The 19,246-nt window shown below is 41.9% G+C and overlaps 1 protein-coding gene across 1 annotated transcript in view; it reads left to right on the forward strand.

Annotated features, from left to right (window-relative positions):
- Positions 1 to 19,246, forward strand: part of FAT2 (FAT atypical cadherin 2) — a 95,804-nt gene that overhangs the window by 71,493 nt on the left and 5,065 nt on the right. Inside the window, exons 15-22 of the mRNA XM_088447182.1 lie at positions 309 to 446; positions 3,115 to 3,258; positions 3,366 to 3,563; positions 6,539 to 7,346; positions 7,878 to 8,023; positions 13,362 to 13,767; positions 13,862 to 14,015; positions 17,279 to 17,835. Coding sequence (XP_088303308.1) covers positions 309 to 446; positions 3,115 to 3,258; positions 3,366 to 3,563; positions 6,539 to 7,346; positions 7,878 to 8,023; positions 13,362 to 13,767; positions 13,862 to 14,015; positions 17,279 to 17,835 — 2,551 coding nt within the window. The remainder of the gene's footprint in view (positions 1 to 308; positions 447 to 3,114; positions 3,259 to 3,365; positions 3,564 to 6,538; positions 7,347 to 7,877; positions 8,024 to 13,361; positions 13,768 to 13,861; positions 14,016 to 17,278; positions 17,836 to 19,246) is intronic.

Below are 19,246 nucleotides of genomic sequence, written 5' to 3' on the forward strand. Positions count from 1 at the left end.
GCATCTCCCCTGGCTTCCAAGCTCTACAACTATTAAGTCATAATATTCCTTGGATCCAGTGTATGTTTCATTTATCTTTTGAGATTTCTGTATTTTGATTTGAATAGGAACAACTAAAAAAGTGGACCATCTTTTAGAGCCTTCATAGAGTTTTCTGGGCTTAGAAACCCTCTATGTAGAAAATCTATTTTTTAAAATGACTAAAATATCAACAGCACTCTCTCTACCCAACTAGGGCTGTACTCCGGTGATCCACGTTACCCAGAGATGTTACTCATTCCATCCTTTTCTTTGGTTACCTCCTGTAGGTTTCTGCTGTTGATCTAGATGGACCAAAAAACAACAAGGTCACTTTTCGTATAGTGGGTGGGGACCCTCTTGGTCACTTCTCAATACACCCCGAGCGAGGAGACTTGAGAGTTCTGAGTCGACTGGACAGAGAGCAGGTAAGGAAGCATCCAGGACCAGATTGTGGCTGAACCAGGTTCAGTATCGTTGGAAGCCTACAAGTTTCATAAAGGGAAATACCACAGCCTCTTGCAGGGCATGTCCATGTCTGTTCTATAGGTTATTTTTAGAACTCAGTTCATAATATTATGCAATTCTTGGGCTTTGAAAATATATTCTGTTCTGCTTAATTTACTCTTAGCATGCTATGCTGATTTTATATAGCACATTGTACCACAATAAAGCGTGCTGTTCCGTGCAGAGATCATCATCGATTTTACATGCTTCAATACAAGAACAGAATCAGGCATACAAGAACATATTATAGGTACTATAGGGTCTATGTACTAAGCATTGGAAAGAGATAAAGTGGATGGAGGTAAAGTACCAACCAATCTTCTCCTAACTGTCATGTTACAGGCTGTGTTTGGAAAATGACAGGAGCTGAATGGTTGGTACGTTCTCTCTCTCTCCGAGGCCTAGTACATAAACCCCTATATGTCATTGCAATACACATGATTTAAATATCAAACAGCCAAAGACTTAAACTTGGTTTTCCATGGTTGCTAATGTTTCAGGCAGCAATTAGTTGAACAGTATTTATCCAAGATCTACCTCCCAATAGACACAGTTTGTTTGAGGACCAGTCCACAGTTTTGGACGGAAGAATCGTGGATTTTTGGACAGCGGCGTAGCCAGGGGGTGTGGCTTTGAAATATTTTGCATAGTGTGAATGGATGCAGGTCATGCTTATTTTATGCCTTTTCGAATGTAGTGAGGTATGCACTGAAAATCATAAGGTATATTGGGCCTGTGGCAGATGTGGATGCAGGCACGGTCACTGCTGCTACTTTTGGTGGTTGCCTGTTTGTGACTTACTGCAAATGGTTCTACAAAGCCCTTCCCTGGTTTAGATGTGTATATATGAATGTGCAATCACTGACAGTGTCAGCGTCCATAGACGCTGTTATACCGCCTGATGCATCTTTAGATGTCACCAACGGATGCACCATCAAAACTTGCACCAGCCGTATGGCAGATGTAGATTTACCATCTGAATGTGTCCTCCAAAGTAAACGATTGAGCATGTGAGTACGCACACACACACACAACACCCGTATAACACGCCCATAAGATGGACCTTCTCCGTGCATCTGTTTAGCCACCTCCCAGTCACAGCCCAGGAATTCCCAGCACTTTACCTGTAGACATTTCTGTTACCGTGTGACTCGATCGCCGCATTGCTTCTTTGTAGCTCATGCACTGCAGTATTTAGGGATCTTTGCGCACGCACAGTAGCAAAAGATCACTCAGCTCCGTGAACATCGGCATACTGCGTGGCTCTGATTCAGGGGCCTGATTCACAGTTGTTTTCAATGCTGAAGATTTAGCAAATTAAGCGATTTATTTGCCACTGCGCATGCGTCAAGGTACATTACCGTACTCGCAGTGTGATTGACAGGCAGGGAGCATTTGGGGGAGGCAATGGGAAGTGTCAGCTAAAACACAGGCAAATCTCGGCCTTTCCGGGTGGATGTCACATCCTGCGTCTGCGATCCCGTATGCAGGAAACAGGGCTCCGGCGTCTCAGTTATGGTGGTGATTCTGAGTAACCATAGACTCACTAAAGGAATCGATGTTTGCATGGTCTGCATCCATTGCTGTGTATGTGTAAGCAGTTGAGAACAGCTGTGATGGTTACGGTGGGCGTCTCAGTACATGTCCCGGCTGCTGTTGTATCAGGATATTTTCGCAGCTGCAGGAGCGTTAGCGTACAAGTCTGAACCATTATGTTTGTCACTTCCTATTTGGTATCATTATTGCAATGCCATAATGATTGTAATGTTATGCGACTGTTATGTATATCCTAGTGTCAGTGAGGCATATAGGAAGCTGCAAAATGAACTTTTATTATTGACTCAATGTTAGTTTTTGTTTGAAAAGCCCAAAGCAAAATTTTCTTTGCTTAATTGTGCTTAGTACAGGGGCTATTCATATTCAAGACATTTTAATGTTATTTCTGTGCACATCATAAGGCATAATGGGGTCTATTCACTAAGCCTTGGAGAGAGATAAAGTGGGGAGAGATAAAGTACCAACCAATCAGCTCCTAACTGCCATCATACAGGCTGCGCTTGAAAAATGGCAGTAAGGAGCTGATTGGTTGCTATACTTTATCTCTCTCCAAGGCTTAGTGAATAGACCCCAATGTTAGAAGCTGTATCTGTCTCCACTTTGCCTAGTCTCTGGCATTCCCAACCTGTACATGCCCAACCATAACATTTCTTGTGTATCCCAGTGTAGGTTACGTAGTTATTCTCGACCTGCCTCCTGCCACACCCAAATCTGAGTTATTGTGACAGCATATTCACACGTGATTACTAATGACAGGTTGACTTTAGGAGAAGAAAAGAGCAATATACAGCAAACATTGTAGCACAGCATTATATAACTAGAGTTAGTAACACGTTTGTGGAAGCAAGGTAAAGTCATTCAACAATATTTAAATATTAATATGCCATTAATATTTACCATCTACCTATTGTAGTTTAGGAAGGGAACAAATAACAGATGTAAGAAAAGGCTCTGTAGTTTTGGGACACATAATAAGTAAATACAGTTTTTGTTATGTTTTATACAGTATCTCAATGTCCTTATCTTCACCAGAAATCCACACACTCCCTCATGGTTCGTGCCACAGACAGTGGTGTCCCGGCTCTTTTCAGTGAGGTGATTGTCCACGTGCAGATACTGGATGTGAATGACAACCCTCCCTTATTTCTACAGACCAACTACAGTCTTGTGTTACCGGTACGTATAACTATTTATGTGACTATACTGCGTCATGGTCGGTGTTGTCCAAACTTACAAATAGTCTCTGAATTTATCCTAATATACGTACCATATATCTTGAACAGGATGGTTCTCCTGCTGGAACTAGCGTGACGACTCTTATTGCAACAGATAAGGATTCTTCCAGACATGGGCCTCCCTTTAGTTTCCGAATTTTACAAGGAAACGACGACAACATGTTTCAGATCAGCCAAGATGATCTCCTATCTACGACATCCATCCTCAGCAGAGGTTTGAAAGAAAAGTATCTCTTAAAGATCCAGGTAATTCAGAGTAGGTGCCCCAATTAGAAAGCACCAGAATAGCCTATGTATAAGTTGAAAAGAACAGAATTTACCAAACGAAAACTCTACCCACTTGCACTTAACAAGTCAGTATGTCGACATTGACAATGTCTTCAGTTATGATGTCAACATGATTAAAATGTCGACAACTTAATGTCAACAATTGGAAAATGGAGTATATGGGAAAGATTACTGGACTGCATACCCTGAATATATATATATATATATATATATATATACTGGAAGGTGCTACCTGATGAGACTAATTGCAGGCACAAAAACAGACAAATCTCAGGTGCACAACTCCAAATTATTAATAATATATAAATGCAGTCAATAGAGGTTTTTAGCATAATCTTGGCCAAGGGTATGGGCCTACCCACCATATCCAAGTAACCTCTGTAGGGTAGGTCCCTAACATACTACGATTCAAATCCAGAGCACAGGACACCCCCAAACTAGCCCAGTTAAGCCGCCCCAGGGCACTGCCATAGTAAGAAAAGTGTAGTGTGAAAGAGATATTAGTAGCAGCTACTGCTGCATATAAAGAATGAAAATAAGAAGTGAGGCACATATATAATAAACAAACAGTGAAGGGTTAAAATGTGTTTTAAAGGAAAAATGTGTTATAATGTGGTGCCCTGAAACAGATCAACATAGGCAATCAAGGGGGACCCACGCCCCAAAAATGAACCAAAGTTGCACTACAGTATATAAAACTTGTAGGACTTACCTAGAATTGTGCCTAATACCAGTGTGCATATTCATTACAAGACTCCATGCTTTTAAACCAATAAGGTAGGGTGCTAGTCCAGACTGAGGGTGTCTCCTTTCCCTCAGGTGTGCAATAAAGCACATTAAAAGGGGTATATGGGAAGGTTTCTGGACTGCACACCCTGAATATATATATATACTGGGAGGTGCTACCTGATGAGACTAATTGCAGGCACAAAAACAGACAAATCTCAGGTGCACAACTCCAAATTATTAATAATATATAAATGCAATAAAATTTTGCAGTCAATAGAGGTTTTTAGCATAATCTTGGCCAAGGGTATGGGCCTACCCACCATATCCAAGTAACCTCTGTAGGGTAGGTCCCTAACATACTACGATTCAAATCCAGAGCGCAGGACACCCCCAAACTAGCCCAGCTAAGCCGCCCCAGGGCACCGCCATAGTAAGAAAAGTGCAGTGTGAAAGAGATAGTTAGGAGCAGCTACTGCTGCATATAAAGAATGAAAATAAAAAGTGAGGCACATATATAATAAACAAACAGTGAAGGGTTAAAATGTGTTATAAAGGAAAAATATGTTATAATGCGGTGCCCTGAAACCGATCAACAAAGACAATCAAGGGGGACCCACGCCCCAAAAATGAACCAAAGTTGCACTACAGTATATAAAACTTGTAGGACTTACCTAGAATTGTGCCTAATACCAGTGTGCATATTCATTACAAGACTCCATGCTTTTAAACCAATAAGGTAGGGGTGCTAATCCAGACTGAGGGTGTCTCCTTTCCCTCAGGTGTGCAATAATTTTATTTTCATTCTTTATATGCAGCAGTAGCTGCTCCTAACTATCTCTTTCATACTACACTGTTTGTTTATTATATATATACTATATATATATATTATATATGTACCTCACTTTTTATTTTCATTCTTTATGTGCAGCAGTAGCTGCTCTTGTGATTTTAGGTTTTTGATTGCTGCAAATATACCAAATTAGTTGACATGACTAAAGCTAGGTACAATCTTACTTGAGATACGATTCTTCTTACAATTACATTTACAATTGAAAGTCCAGATGAACATGCAGATACATGCATACACATTAGTACAATCTACCATTCGAGCTGTGATCATCATCTCCTGAAACCATCTGCCAAAAAAGACCGTGAAGCAGACGTATTGGACAGAATGATTTATGGGTGTACACACATCCAGGTTTGTTCGACTTTGGGCCTTATTCAGAGATGGACTTTTTGCACAGCAGCTGCATCTTTGGTGTCTTTGCGCCATTGCAGTCTGTAATCGGCACATGAGCAGTACAGATACTGCTCATGCGCCAAACATTAAACATTGGAGTTATGTATAAACCATCAGGTATACGTACAACTCTGAATCAAGCCCATTGTACCATCATGTCTAATAAATATTAGGACTCCCAGAAAACCAAATCAGCAGATTCGACTGGTTTTCTTGAGATAAAACAGGATCGAGTGGGTGCCTACACTCTTACATGACTGGAGCAATTCATACTGAAAGAAAATAGTTCATTGGCGTTATTACCTTGATGTTATTACTACCCACTTTTCATTTGTTACAACGTAATGTACATGTAAAGTAACAAGTATAGTATTCTGCAAATAGTACTCTTACAAATGGAGCTTATTAAAAGGTACAAACATGAACGATGGATCTAACTATCGACCAACTGACCGGCCGATGTTACGATTTTGGCAAGGGTGCACAAAACCATATTGTACATACACACTTACCAATGGGTCGCATGATACAGTATGTGAGGGTGGAAGAACCCATTTAAATATTCCCACCCAGTTGCAATGCCATTTTCAATGTTTCCTGCGGCAAACATATTGTGCGGTCGTTGGTTGTCTGTACACACAATAAGATGTGAACGATATAACTGTACGCTATATTACATCTGCCTGGCTCTGTATCTTTGAAAGACGTCGTTCACAGATATATTGTGTGTACACACTTACAGATGTTCGGTACAATATATCATTCGTTGGCTGTAGGAATGATATATGATCTAGTGTGTACCCAGCATTAGAGATGTTAACACTTGTTTTTTAGACCCAATAAAATGCACAGCAGAAAAAAAAAAATGTACCCTAAAATTCTGATTGAAAACATACAAAATCTATCACAGTTAGATAAAATCTAAAATACTAATAAATTATTTTAAATTCATGCTGTTTAGGTATCAGACAGTGGCACCCCGCACCTTTCCTCTACCACATTTGTCAGCATCCAGGTCATTGACCAAAGCCGACACTCTCCTACTGTCCTGCCGCTGGAAATCTTCATCACCACCAGCGAATTGTCTTTCCATGGCAGTGTGTTGGGCAAGCTCCATGCCACAGATCAGGATCCTCATGATAAATTAAAGTACAGGTTGGCTGAAGAGGAGCTGAGAAAGGGTCTCTTTTCGGTTGGGATTTCAGATGGCAAGGTTATAGCACTTCAGAGCCTTCAACAGGGCCATTACATTTTCAATGTCACAGTCAGCGATGGAACATTCTATGCAACAGCCCCCATAAACATTAATGTTTGGTGTTTTAATGAAGAGGCCCTTCAGCAATCATTGGTTCTGCGTTTCAAGACCTTATCTCCAGAGGACTTCATAGGGGACCACTGGCGCAGTTTGCAACGGTTTCTTGGGAACCTGCTTGCAACAGACCGGCAACAGATTCAGATGGCCAGTCTTCAAAAGGATGAGCATTCACCATCTCTGGACCTTGTTATGGTGGCCAGGACAGGCCCCAACTCATTCAGAAGTCCTCGGCTTATAGCTGATAAACTAAATGCAGCAAGACATGAGCTAGAGCAGTCTATGGGGTTACATGTGGAGAAGATATTTCACCTGCCCTGCCATGACCAACAATGCAAAAGTCGTACATGCCATGAAATAATACAGCTGGTCCCGTCAGTATTGTCTTCTTACAGCACTGCCCGGCTCAGCGTTATTACGCCTCAACACATTCTGCGACAAGTCTGCACATGCAACAGTGAGTCCATCTTAGTTTTTTATTTTATCTTAGACCCTTAATGTACATCCTGTTTTGCCAGTACATTTCCATTAGTCAATGTATGCAAAGATCACAATGTAAGTCTTCTATAACAAGTATTAGACTGGTCAAGTTCAGGGTACAATAAGCATTTTTTGGCCAGTCACAGGATAAAACACTAGTATTGTATACACGATTGGCTCCTCTGCTTAATAGATTGACATCTTCACATTTCATGTACTATAATCAGTGCATTCAGTAAGTACTATCCAACCAATCAGCTTCCAGCTAGCATTTATCAATCACATTCTATAAAATGAGAGGAAGAAGCTGATTGGTTGCTATGGATAACTTCTGCACTTGTGAACTTCTCCACTTTTTAGAAGGATTGATCTATCTTCCCCCTCGACTGGTAAACTGTTCATGCTGATCGTCCATATATATTTTATTAAAGGTATTTCTGTTATAATCCATAAACATTTATACTGTTTATTCAGTTTGCAAAACTAAAACTGTTTTATATATCGCCAGGTACCGCAATGAGATTTGATGGACAAAGTTTTCTACAGTACAACCAAAAACTGTCTGGTGGGTGGAAAGTCCAGCTACACCTCAAAACCCACCAGTCCCAGTCTGTACTGGTGTTTGTTAATGGCTCTGCCTCATCTTTGTTAGAGGTAGGATATAAATATGGGCTAATTAAGGGGTAAAAGGTGTCATACATGTATGTTGTCATAACTATAAAGGTAAATTAAGCTCATCCCCCAATGAACAAAGTAAACCTGATCAGTGATGAATCAGTTGTGTACTCGAAAATAAATAAATTAAGGGGTATCTTTAGTTTACACTTTAGAACGATATAACCTGAGTCATTTGTATTACATTCCCACCAGATGTCTGTTTGAAATATTATACTATTTTTATCACTTCTAAAAAATGTTTTGCTTTAGTATATATGGCTTTGTTGTGTGTTTATCAGCTAGAGCCTTATGCAGAGTCTATTGTGCGCCTGTTTGCACGTCGTGTTTTCACAGTACGCATGCTCCAAAATGAAGCGTATGTGCAGCGCTAGCAGTAACAAAGGACTACGCATTTCAGTCATATCTCCACCAGCTACTGATGGGATATAACTGGGCATTCTCACGTAGCCAAAGATCGGGGAGGTTATGTTGATGAAGCGAAAAAATAAGTCTGTTTCAAGGTGTATTATCTGCATCAAGCATAGAATGGTGCAATTTTGCACTGAAAATGATGACAAGTGTCAAGCCAAGCATACAGTTAGGGGTTGGGTCAGGGTCATATTAAGGGCGGGATGTACTAAAGGAAAAATGCGGTAAAAAACCCTTTTTTGGGGTTTTTACTGCATTTCCATATTTACTAAGCCCCGCCCACCCTTTTTCGTCGCGGAGGGTAACGCCAGAAAAACCTGGCGTTACCCTGTAGAAGCCTATGGGCTTCTTACCAGACCCCGCACCCGACGCTTCGTCGCCCCGCGCTGGCCCCCACTTACCTGCTGTCCATGGTCGCCAGCCCGCGCTCTTCCTGGGTCCTCCGTCTCCTCCTAATCTTCTTCCGGGTGCAGGGAGGAGGAGGAGCCCGGGGCTTCCTGCACATGTGACCAGCAGGAAGCTCCCGGGGCTCGGAGGGGGCGGGGTCCCACGGAGACCCCGTCACCAGGCATCGGCTGCTTTGTAAAGGGCAGCTCTTATCGCAAGAGCTGTCCTTTGCGATACTAATCGCATATGTTAGTACATATGTGATTAGTAAGGTTGCGGTGACTGGTGGAATGGTCACCGCAACCTTAGTACATCCTGCCCTAAGGGGTATATTTAAGAGCGGATTTTTAGAAGTGGAGATGTTGCCAACCAATCAGATTCTAGCTAACATTTATCTAGCACGTTCTGGAATATAATAGCTAGAATCTGATTGGTTGCTATGGGCAACTTCTCCACTTCTAATAACTCTCGCTTTACTAAATATACCCCTAAGAGTGAAGGGGACCCATGTGCAGTCTATGTCCAGGCTCCCCCCACTCTAGCCATGAGCGCAAGTGCGTAGACCTGGCACTGTGCCGGAGTCTGCTGCGCATGCGCAGGTCTCTGGGGAAAATGGCGTGGCGGATATTTTACTGGCTATTTATCAAAAGATGGCGTGGACAATGCAGCACCATTTTCCCAGTGACTATTGCAGTACTCCGAGAGGTAAATATCGAAGAACATGGGTGCAGGGTGTGCGCCCTCCTGGATCCAGGGGCCCGTGTGCACTTGACACAATGCACCCATTATAGATACGCCACTGGGGATTGGTTCTATAGATGTGCACAAATCTGCATTCTGACAAATATTTGCATTTATGTCCCTGCGCGGAATGCAGGAGCAATTACAGACAACTTCCCGCCAGTCAGCTCAGCATCAGGCCCATAATCTTTACTTCAGAGTGACTAATAGGTGGCTGTCGTCTCCCCATGCTGAAATGGAATAGGTTTAGTGTCTTTTCCTAGGTAGCAGTGTTTGGGAGGGTTTATGGATGTGGTGTGATTAGGAAGGATCTATAGATGAGCAGTCAGACTTGCCTGGAGCCATCCTGGCAGGTCACAGCTTGTTGTTCCCACATTAGCAGGAGCGTTGTACACTTTGTAGGCTAGAAGTATACATTTCATGATTTAACAGGAAATGTATGAGTAAGGAGGGGGTGTCTCATCCATAAAACGATGGGGACTATTTCAAGAATGTCAGTCACAATTACATTTGCAACCAGTACCTGATGTGCTGCCAAACAGACACTAGACTTGTGTAAGTTCATTTGGCCGTGTCTTGTATCGTCACGAAACAGGTTAAAGGAGTATGTTGCAATTTGTAGCTCACGAGTTTGACAGTAATGTCATAGATCAGTGGTTCACAAACTTTCTCAGTTCGGGGCGGGGTGCAGTCGGGATGCCGACGGTCTAAATGCAGACCATCGGCATCCCAACTGTCTAATCCCGACAAGTGTCTAATGACCAGTGTAGAAATCCCGACGCCTGTCATTAGACCTACGCCGAGAGCCCAATACCCGGCTTACCGATCGAAGGTAAGCCGGGCGCCGGGCGCAGACAGCCACGGGGGGGGGGGGGGGGAGGGTTAGGTTAGGGGCTCCCGGAGGGGACTTAGGGTTAGGCACCCCTGGGGGGAGGTTAGGGTTAAACACCCCCCCAGGAGACTTAGGGTTAGGCTGCGGGGAAGGGGGGGTAGGTTTAGGCACTTAGAGGGGTTTTAGGTTAGGCACCCCTAAGGGAGGGTTAGGGGGGGAGGTTAGTAAATAGAAAAATACTCACCTGTCTGGATCTTCATTGCCGGTCTTCCGCTGTCTGGATTTGAACCGCCGCCCATACTGATTTCGTTCGGGGCACCCTTAGGGTCTCCATCATTTTATTCAAGGCACCCCTAAGCCAAAATAATTACAGAACAGTCCTGTTTTTTAAGTAGCTCGGTCAAAATAACGTAATAAATATTTTAAAAAGAAAGAGAAGAAATACAGAGCAAAACTGTGCTATTCTTATCTTTTGCCCCCTCCGTCTCTCCCATTGCCCCCTCTGTCTCCCTCTCATTGCCCCCTCCATGTCTTTCCATTTGCCCCTCCACGTCTCTCCCGCGGCACACAGTTTGGGAACCACTGTCATAGTTTGTTCTTAGCTCATTTCTGTGCTGAAAGAATAAAGGATTAGACTGCGCTGATGTGAAATCAAAGATATATTATTATAGATTTAATTTAATATGGGCTGGATGTATCATGCATCACATTATGAATCCAATACATCCCGTCACTTAAAGCATGAATAGTAGCATTTATTAAGGCTATATGCATGTACAATTGCGTTTAAAACCGCAAAGGACAGCTGTTACGATAAGTGCTATCCTTTGCGGTGCGAGGACTTCCGGGGACCCTGCGAGGGATTCTATTGGATCTCTCTCGGGGAATGATGCAAAAAGAAGCCATAAGCTTCTAGTAGGCAAAACCATCTACAGATGGCGATGCCTATCGGATACAGGCTGCGGAAAGTTTAGCTTTCTTGAGCTTGATACATATGGGGAATGCAGTCAAACCTCCGAAAATGAGAGTCCCGCTGACCGATTTGGTAAGCATACACACTTATCAATTGACCGCTCTGGACAAACATCACAACTGAGTAGGCATTTAATCTTGCCTGCCCAGATATATCGCATCTCCTGTGCTGCACAGCCGACACCATATATCTGTGAACGTCTTTCATATTGTGTGTACACACAGATGTACTGAACAATATCTCATTCCTCGGCTGTACGAACGATATATCGTGCAGTGTGTAACCAGCATTAGACTTGCAGCAGATCTGAGTCCATTACTATATATTTTGCTTTATTGTTCACTCCCTACATTAATTCATTTCTGTGCTGTGCATTACTTGCTGGTTCTGTTTCTGCGTGCTTCTTCTTTTTACTGTAATCATTTTTGTTATTTTTTATTTCTTTTTTTTGTCAAAATTAACGGTCTACAGGAAAATTAATTGGGGATGATATTAAGTTACACATACAAGGAGCTATAGCAGACATGAATGGAAATGATGGAAAGAATATCTGTGCTAGTGAATGTTGATTATAAATACTGGCTATTAACTGCTTCCAATATAGCAATGGTTTGGGAGTTGCTATCCTGGTTCCAGAACATAATTCATGAAGACACAACTGGGAAAAATAGAGCTAGGGTGCAATTGATTATATAGAAGTGCAGGCTTCTAGGGGGAAATGTCCAAGTAATAGTGTGTGGTGGGGAGGGAGCTTTCTTGTAGAAGTCATGAGAAAGACGCTGCACAGGCTCCCTGCCTTCTTCTGAAGGCCAATGACATCTCTGGGGCCACCAGACTAGGGAAAATTCTGGTGAGATCAATTACAGCCTCTGCAGACTGGAGGTAGAGGTGGTAATAAGAGCATCGGAGGAGTTTCTGGGCAACTGGAAACACCCTAGGTGTGCCCCTGTTCATTAGAATGATATTTAATGTTATGGTTGTGTACTTTAAAAAGTTCTCACATTTTTTAAAATAAAATCCCACAATTTATAGTACCATGATTTGTACATCCCGGTTATAAATTTCCCTGCTGTCTTCCAGTAATAAAATACACATATAATGCAGGAGTGTACAGGCGTGATGAGCAGGATGGCAGCATTTGAGTAGGAGGAGTTGGGCCTTGTAAAGTAGGGAGTAGCCAGTAGATGCAGGAACGAGACTTGAGCACAGGTGGCTTAATTAGTACCTCAGTCAATTTGGTGTAACCATCTGCGCTCAAGCATGGATATCCTTAAAAGCTGGACTTGAGACAGTTCCATATGAGTGTCTGATTTCCAACTGGGATGGATGTCTCAACTGCAGTTTTAAGAATGAACAAATAAACAGTTACCCCTAGCAACCATTCAGCAATTACTTTGTTAGATCTAGTGCAAGTTAGACAATTAGAAAACTGTTGATTGATGTCATAGGAGATAATACACAATTGTGCTGAGTTAGTAAATAAACATTGTATACATAGGTGTATTTATAATGGGTGCAAGGTGCCCCTGGGTATACATACCTTGCTCCTACAAGTGTGTACCTCCTCCTCCGTAGCGCCATCTTTCCAGTAAAATCTTCGGGAAGATGATGCCGCGCACTGTGGGTGCAAAAACTCTGGCACTATGCTAGAGCCTTTGCTCTCTTGTGCACATATGCCATCTTCCCGACTATCACTTGGAAGATGGTGCCTCCTTGGGCATTAATATGCCCCTGATAGTATACCATATAACTAGAGTGAACACTTCACCTACTAATTAGAACAGTGTATTATAGTTAACATTATATGTGAACTGCTCATTCTTATATACGTGACATGTAGCTGTTCTCTCTGGAATTTTAGTAACACTGAAATTGTATTATGCCCCAATCATTATGGAAGAGACATGTATGTGATTCAAAATATTGTAAAGTTTTCCCTTTTAATCTTGAATTTTTTTTCTCTCCTATTATAGCTTAATAATGGTTACATGCATTATAAGCATAAATGCCACGGAATCACCACTCAGGAGCTGTTTCTGGAGAAACTGGTAAATGATGGGGCTTTGCACAATATTATTCTGGATGTGACTGGCTTCACCGTCATGTTCCATGTGGATGGCATTGAAACCGAGCAGCCTCTACCACCCTGCCCTGGTCATTCATCTCAGCTGATCATCGGCGCATTCCTACAAGAGTCCGACCATGTGCTCCAAGGATTCCAAGGCTGTATGGACAGCATCAGTATTAATGGGCAAGCAGTGGCAAGCCTAGGCCAAGCTGTACAGCAGAAGGGAATTACAGATTGTTGTGATCACACCCAAGCCTGTAGCCAGGAACCATGCCTAAGCAGCAGTATGTGTGCAGAGATGCCCAATGGAGGTAAAAGCTTGATAAAGATAAGACTGATGGAGGTTTTATATGTCATTAACTGATATTATCATGTAAGCACTAAACATTGTCATCACTCCTGCAGGGTACTCGTGTCTCTGCCATTCTCCATTTATTGGTCCGTATTGTGACCTGAGCATGGACCAATGTGCTGCATCCCCTTGCCTCCAGGGTAGAATCTGTACATCTCTGTCCAATGGGTTCACCTGTAGCTGCCCTCCAGGATATCAGGGTGATAGGTAAGACTGTCTCTTTCATGTCCAGTGATGTTGTACTGTACAGTTCTACAAGACACTATGGAAAGCCCATCATTATTTATGTCTGTGTCTCAATAACATTTATATATATATATATATATATATATATATATACAGTCAGGTCCATAAATATTGGGACATTGACAGAATTTTCAGATTTTGGCCTCTATTCACCACCACAATGGTTTTGAAATGAAACAAACAAGATGTGCTTTAACTGCAGACTTCCAGATTTAATTTGAGGGTAAGTATATCCAAATCGGGTGAACGGTGTAGGAATTACAACAGTTTCAATATGTGCCTCCCACTGTTTAAGGGGCCAAAAGTAATGGGACTATCAACTCAAAAGCTATTTCATGGACAGGTGTGGGCTATTCCCTCGTTATTTAATTATCAATTAAGCAGCTAAAAGGTCTGGAGCTGATTCTAGGTGTGACATTTGCATTTGGAATCAGTTGATGTCAACTCTCAATATAAGATCCAAAGAACTGTCACTATCAGTGAAGCAAGCCATCATTAGGCTGAAAAATTAAAACAAACCCATCAGAGAGATATCAAAAACATTAGGTGTGGCCAAATCAACTGTTTGGAACATTCTTAAAAAGAAAGAACGCATCGGAGAGCTCAGCAACACCAAAAGACCCAGAAGACCACGGAAAACAACTGTGGTGGATGACAAAATAATTATTTCCCTGGTGAAGAAAAACCCCTTCACAACAGTTGGCCAAATCAAGAACACTCTCCAGGAGGTAGATGTATATGTGTCAAAGTCAACAATCAAGAGAAGACTTCACAAGAGTGAATATAGAGGGTTCACCACAAGATGTAAACCATTGGTGAGCCACAAAAACAGGAAGACCAGATTAGAGTTTGCCAAACAACATCTAAAAAAGCCATTACAGTTCTGGAACAACATCCTATTGACAGATGAGACAAAGATCAACTTGTACCAGAGTGATGGGAAGAGAAGAGAAGGAAAGGAACTGCTCATGATCCAAAACATACCACCTCATCAGTGAAGCATGGTGGTGGTAGTGTCATGGCGTGGGCATGTATAGCTGCCAATGGAACTGGTTCCCTTGTATTTATTGATGATGTGACTGCTGACAAAAGCAGCAGAATGAATTCTGAAGTGTTTCGGGCAATATTATATGCTCATATTCAGTCAAATACTTCAGAACTCATTGGACAGCGCTTCACAGTGCAGATGGACAATGACCCGAAGCATACTGCAAAAGCAACCAAAGAGTTTTTTTAAGGCTAAAAAGTGGACCTGAATCCGATTGAGCATGCATTTCACTTGATGAAGACAAAACTGAAGGGAAAATGCCCCAAGAACAAGCAGAAACTGAAGACATTTGCAGTAGAGGCCCGGTAGAGCATCACCAGGGATGAAACCCAGCGTCTGGTGATGTCTATGCGTTCCAGACTTCAGGCTGTAATTGCCTGCAAAGGATTTGCAACAAATTATTAAAAAGTGAAAGTTAGATTTAGGATTGTTTAGTTTGTCCCATTACTTTTGGCCCCTTAAAAAGTGGGAGGCACATATAGAAACCGTTGTAATTCCTACACCGTTCACCCGATTTGGATGTAATTACCCTCAAATTAAATCTGAAAGTCTGCAGTTAAATCACATCTTGTTTGTTTCATTTCAAAGCCATTGTGGTTGTGAATAGAGGACAAAATGTGAAAATTCTGTCAATGTCATAATATTTATGGACCTGACTGTATATATATAGTGCTATTTTTCAGTCGGACCAGGCAGAAACTCAGTTCCTCTCTTTGACTATGATGCAATGTCCTGGGCCAAAATGTATTTTCCTTAAGATAAGATTAATTTTAAAGTCCCTTTTAAGCGACTGCCTTCTAGATAATACTTATAAATAATTGTTTATCTATACAGGTTGAGTCTCCCATATCCAATTATTCCAAAATACAGAATTATTTTGGCATGACTGAGATAATGAAACCTTTGATTTTTGATGGTTCAATGTACACAGACTTTGTCTAAGGCACAAATTATTAAAAATATTGTATAAAATTACCTTCAGGCTTTGTGTATAAGGTGTATATGAAACATAAATGAATTTCATGTATGTACACAAACTTTGCTTGAGCCACAAAATTATTGAAAATATTGTATAAAATGACCTGCAGGCTGTGTGTAAAAGGTGTATATAACACATAAATGCATTCTGTGTGTATTTTGGGGTCCCATTCCCAAGATATTTCATTATGGTATGCACATATTCCAAAATACGAAATATTCCGATATCCAAAATACCCTTGGTCCCAAGCATTTTGGATATGGGAGACTCAACCTGTAGTAGCTCCACCCCCAGTTCCTGAAGCTATTTATCCAGAAAAATAGCCTTGTATATATATATATTTATATATATATATATATATATATATATATGAAGCGAGAAGCAAGCGGCACTCAAACGGAGTGCCGATTGCTTCTCACTTCCTGTATCTACCCATATGCAACACACCTTGGCCAATGTTGTATGTATTGGAGTGCCATTCCGTGTCGACTATATATATATATTTGTAAACTGAATTTAATAGACAAATAGCCTCTCTATCTGAGGCTCTCTATCTGATTCTATTCTGTATTAGAGGTATCTGTCAGCAGTGGACTGTTTAGAAGACTAGGGGGTCAATGTACTAAGCCTTGCAGAGTGATAAAAGGCATGCAAATAAAGTACCAACCAATCAGCTCCTGTAATTTTTCAAACACAGCCTGTAAAGTGACAGTTAGGAGATGATTGGTTGGTATTTTATCTCCATCCACTTTCTCACCAAGGCTTAGTACATAGGGGTCTAAGAGTTCTAATGCAAAGTAAAAAAAATGTGTGTGTTACATATCCATGTGTTTAGCAGTTTCCAACCAGATGAACTGCAAACTTGGTACACTAATCACTTTTTCTAGGTAGAGCTCTGCCTACTGGACATCCATGTTGTATACAGATTAAAAAAAAGGGAGGGGGGGTGGAAGGGGTAAGGGAAATAAGGTTATATGAAACATTGACCTCTGAAAGCATAAACCTTTTACAGGAAATGGAATACAATTGGCACTTCCTATTTAATAATAATATACATATTTGGGTTTGGGAACTAGCTGTGGAACAAAATCTGGTATTTGCCTAAAATACATTTATTTGTTGTGCATCTAATTGTAATGCTTGTATTATACATATATATATATATATATATATATGTACATTTCCCTTTCTTTACAGATGCCAGAATGCTATCAGCAACTGTCAGGATAGCACATGTGGGGAGACTGACCTATGCAACCCCAGCAGCATGTGCAATTGTAGTGATGTTAACAGAGGACAAGTATGTGCGGAGAGGGGTATGCATGAAAATAATAAGGAGTTCCTTATTTCTGGAGCCCAGGAGATTGTAGAGATCCTTGGAGGGGTCCTTGCAGTCTTTTTCTTAGTGGGGCTGTTTGTCATCTTCAGAAAGCGCATGTGCCAACGAGCTGGGAGCCACAAACCAGCTGCTCAGGAGGATCCAGACCTCAAACACTATATATCCAGAGACATAGGAGTGGGCACCCAAGGCCCACCGATAGAACTTAACATTCTCAGCCCTGCAGCTCGCAATCAGTTGGACGCTGAAGGTCAGCCACATAGGAACACTGTCCCAGAGCTACTTACTTTCTGCAAACCACAGGTGACTCGAGGACCTGTCATCTGCAGTGTGGCTCCCAACCTACCACCAGCACCTCCATCCAGCTCAGACAATGAGTCTATCATCAAAAATAACTGGGATTGTGAAGAAAACAGTAAGTGCTTGTGTTATTGCATCAAATGTCATACTGTATAACAGATAACTTAATAACGGCAATCAGTCATTAGGAGAATAGCATATATTCTTTATACAAAGAATTATCAAGCTCTAAATATAACAGTAAACTACAGGTTTAGGACACTATTACAGTCTCCAAGCACAATCATTCTTTGCACGGGGAAGCAGCGCATGAAAGTCCTCGGTAACGGCCACTGCCGACAATATTCATCACCAGGAAGGGAGCTTTGATTCAGAGGTGAACGCTAATGCAGACATGAATGCATTTTTTACACAGCGTGGCTGCGCCTTTCTGCTAAAGCCACACCAGCCCGGTGGAGGCACAGATTATGTGTCTGAATATGGGCGCCGAAATCAGTGCAACTGCGGGAAAAAATTCCCGTAGCTGACTATGACACGCTTGCGACACGCCCACATCTGGTTAGCCACACCCGTTACCTCCAAGGAACACTTGTTCTGTGTCCTCGGCGCTAACCATCCAGACGCATGTGCAGACTTTAAAGATCAACCGTGTCCGACATCGACATCACATCCACCTCTGAAACAGGCCATAAATCCTGATTTTACTGGATTTTAGAGCTTTGGAACTTTTAATAAAAAGATTTTCCCTGTGCAAAATAGTAAAAACAAAAAAGCATGCACCTATTACCTATTATTAATATAGCTGTCTCTTCTATTTATAAAAAAGGCCCTTCCTACCGATTAGATAAGGACAATGCCTTCTTTACTGATATACTTGAAACTAGATATGTGGATGTATCATTTACAACAGACTTTTCTACTATTATAATTTTTCCTTTCTGACAATATCTTTTCTCACATATAGATCTGCCTCACACAAACATAACTGTTACAGTACAGATGGTTATATAGACACAATCTTAACTTGTCCATCAATAGTCGATATTTAAAAAAAAAATTGGTGGGAAACCATCAACGTTACACATATGCAGACTGCAGCAGTCATTAGCCATTGGGGCTCCGCCCCTGCTGGGCCCATCCACCAAGCCTGGGTCTACCGTCTGCCCCCCCCTTACCTGTCATTGCCAGCAGCCTGTGTCTCGCCAGCCCAGCACACGCTGCTGAGCTGTGGTGTGTCTAGGGAGGCTGCTAACTCTGAACAGTAGCAGCAGTCTCCACTGGCTGTGTGGGGAGGGGTAGCCATCACACTGATTGCCTCCCGCAGCAAATACTGTTTTTTATATATATTTTTTTTATAAGGAGGCGTGGCCGGCGTGCATCGGTTTCTGGTGCGCTCTCCATCGCCACACTGTTGCCACCTCCAAACACCAGTAGCATGTCAATCCTGCTGCGGCTTTTGGTGCACTGCGACCAACGCAGAAACAGATCTGAACATGTGCATTGCGGTTCCTGTGCATGTACAGATC

Source organism: Taudactylus pleione, unplaced genomic scaffold (assembly GCF_031769625.1).
Source record: "Taudactylus pleione unplaced genomic scaffold, aTauple2 ptg000422l, whole genome shotgun sequence".
NCBI classification, from domain to species: domain Eukaryota; kingdom Metazoa; phylum Chordata; class Amphibia; order Anura; family Myobatrachidae; genus Taudactylus; species Taudactylus pleione.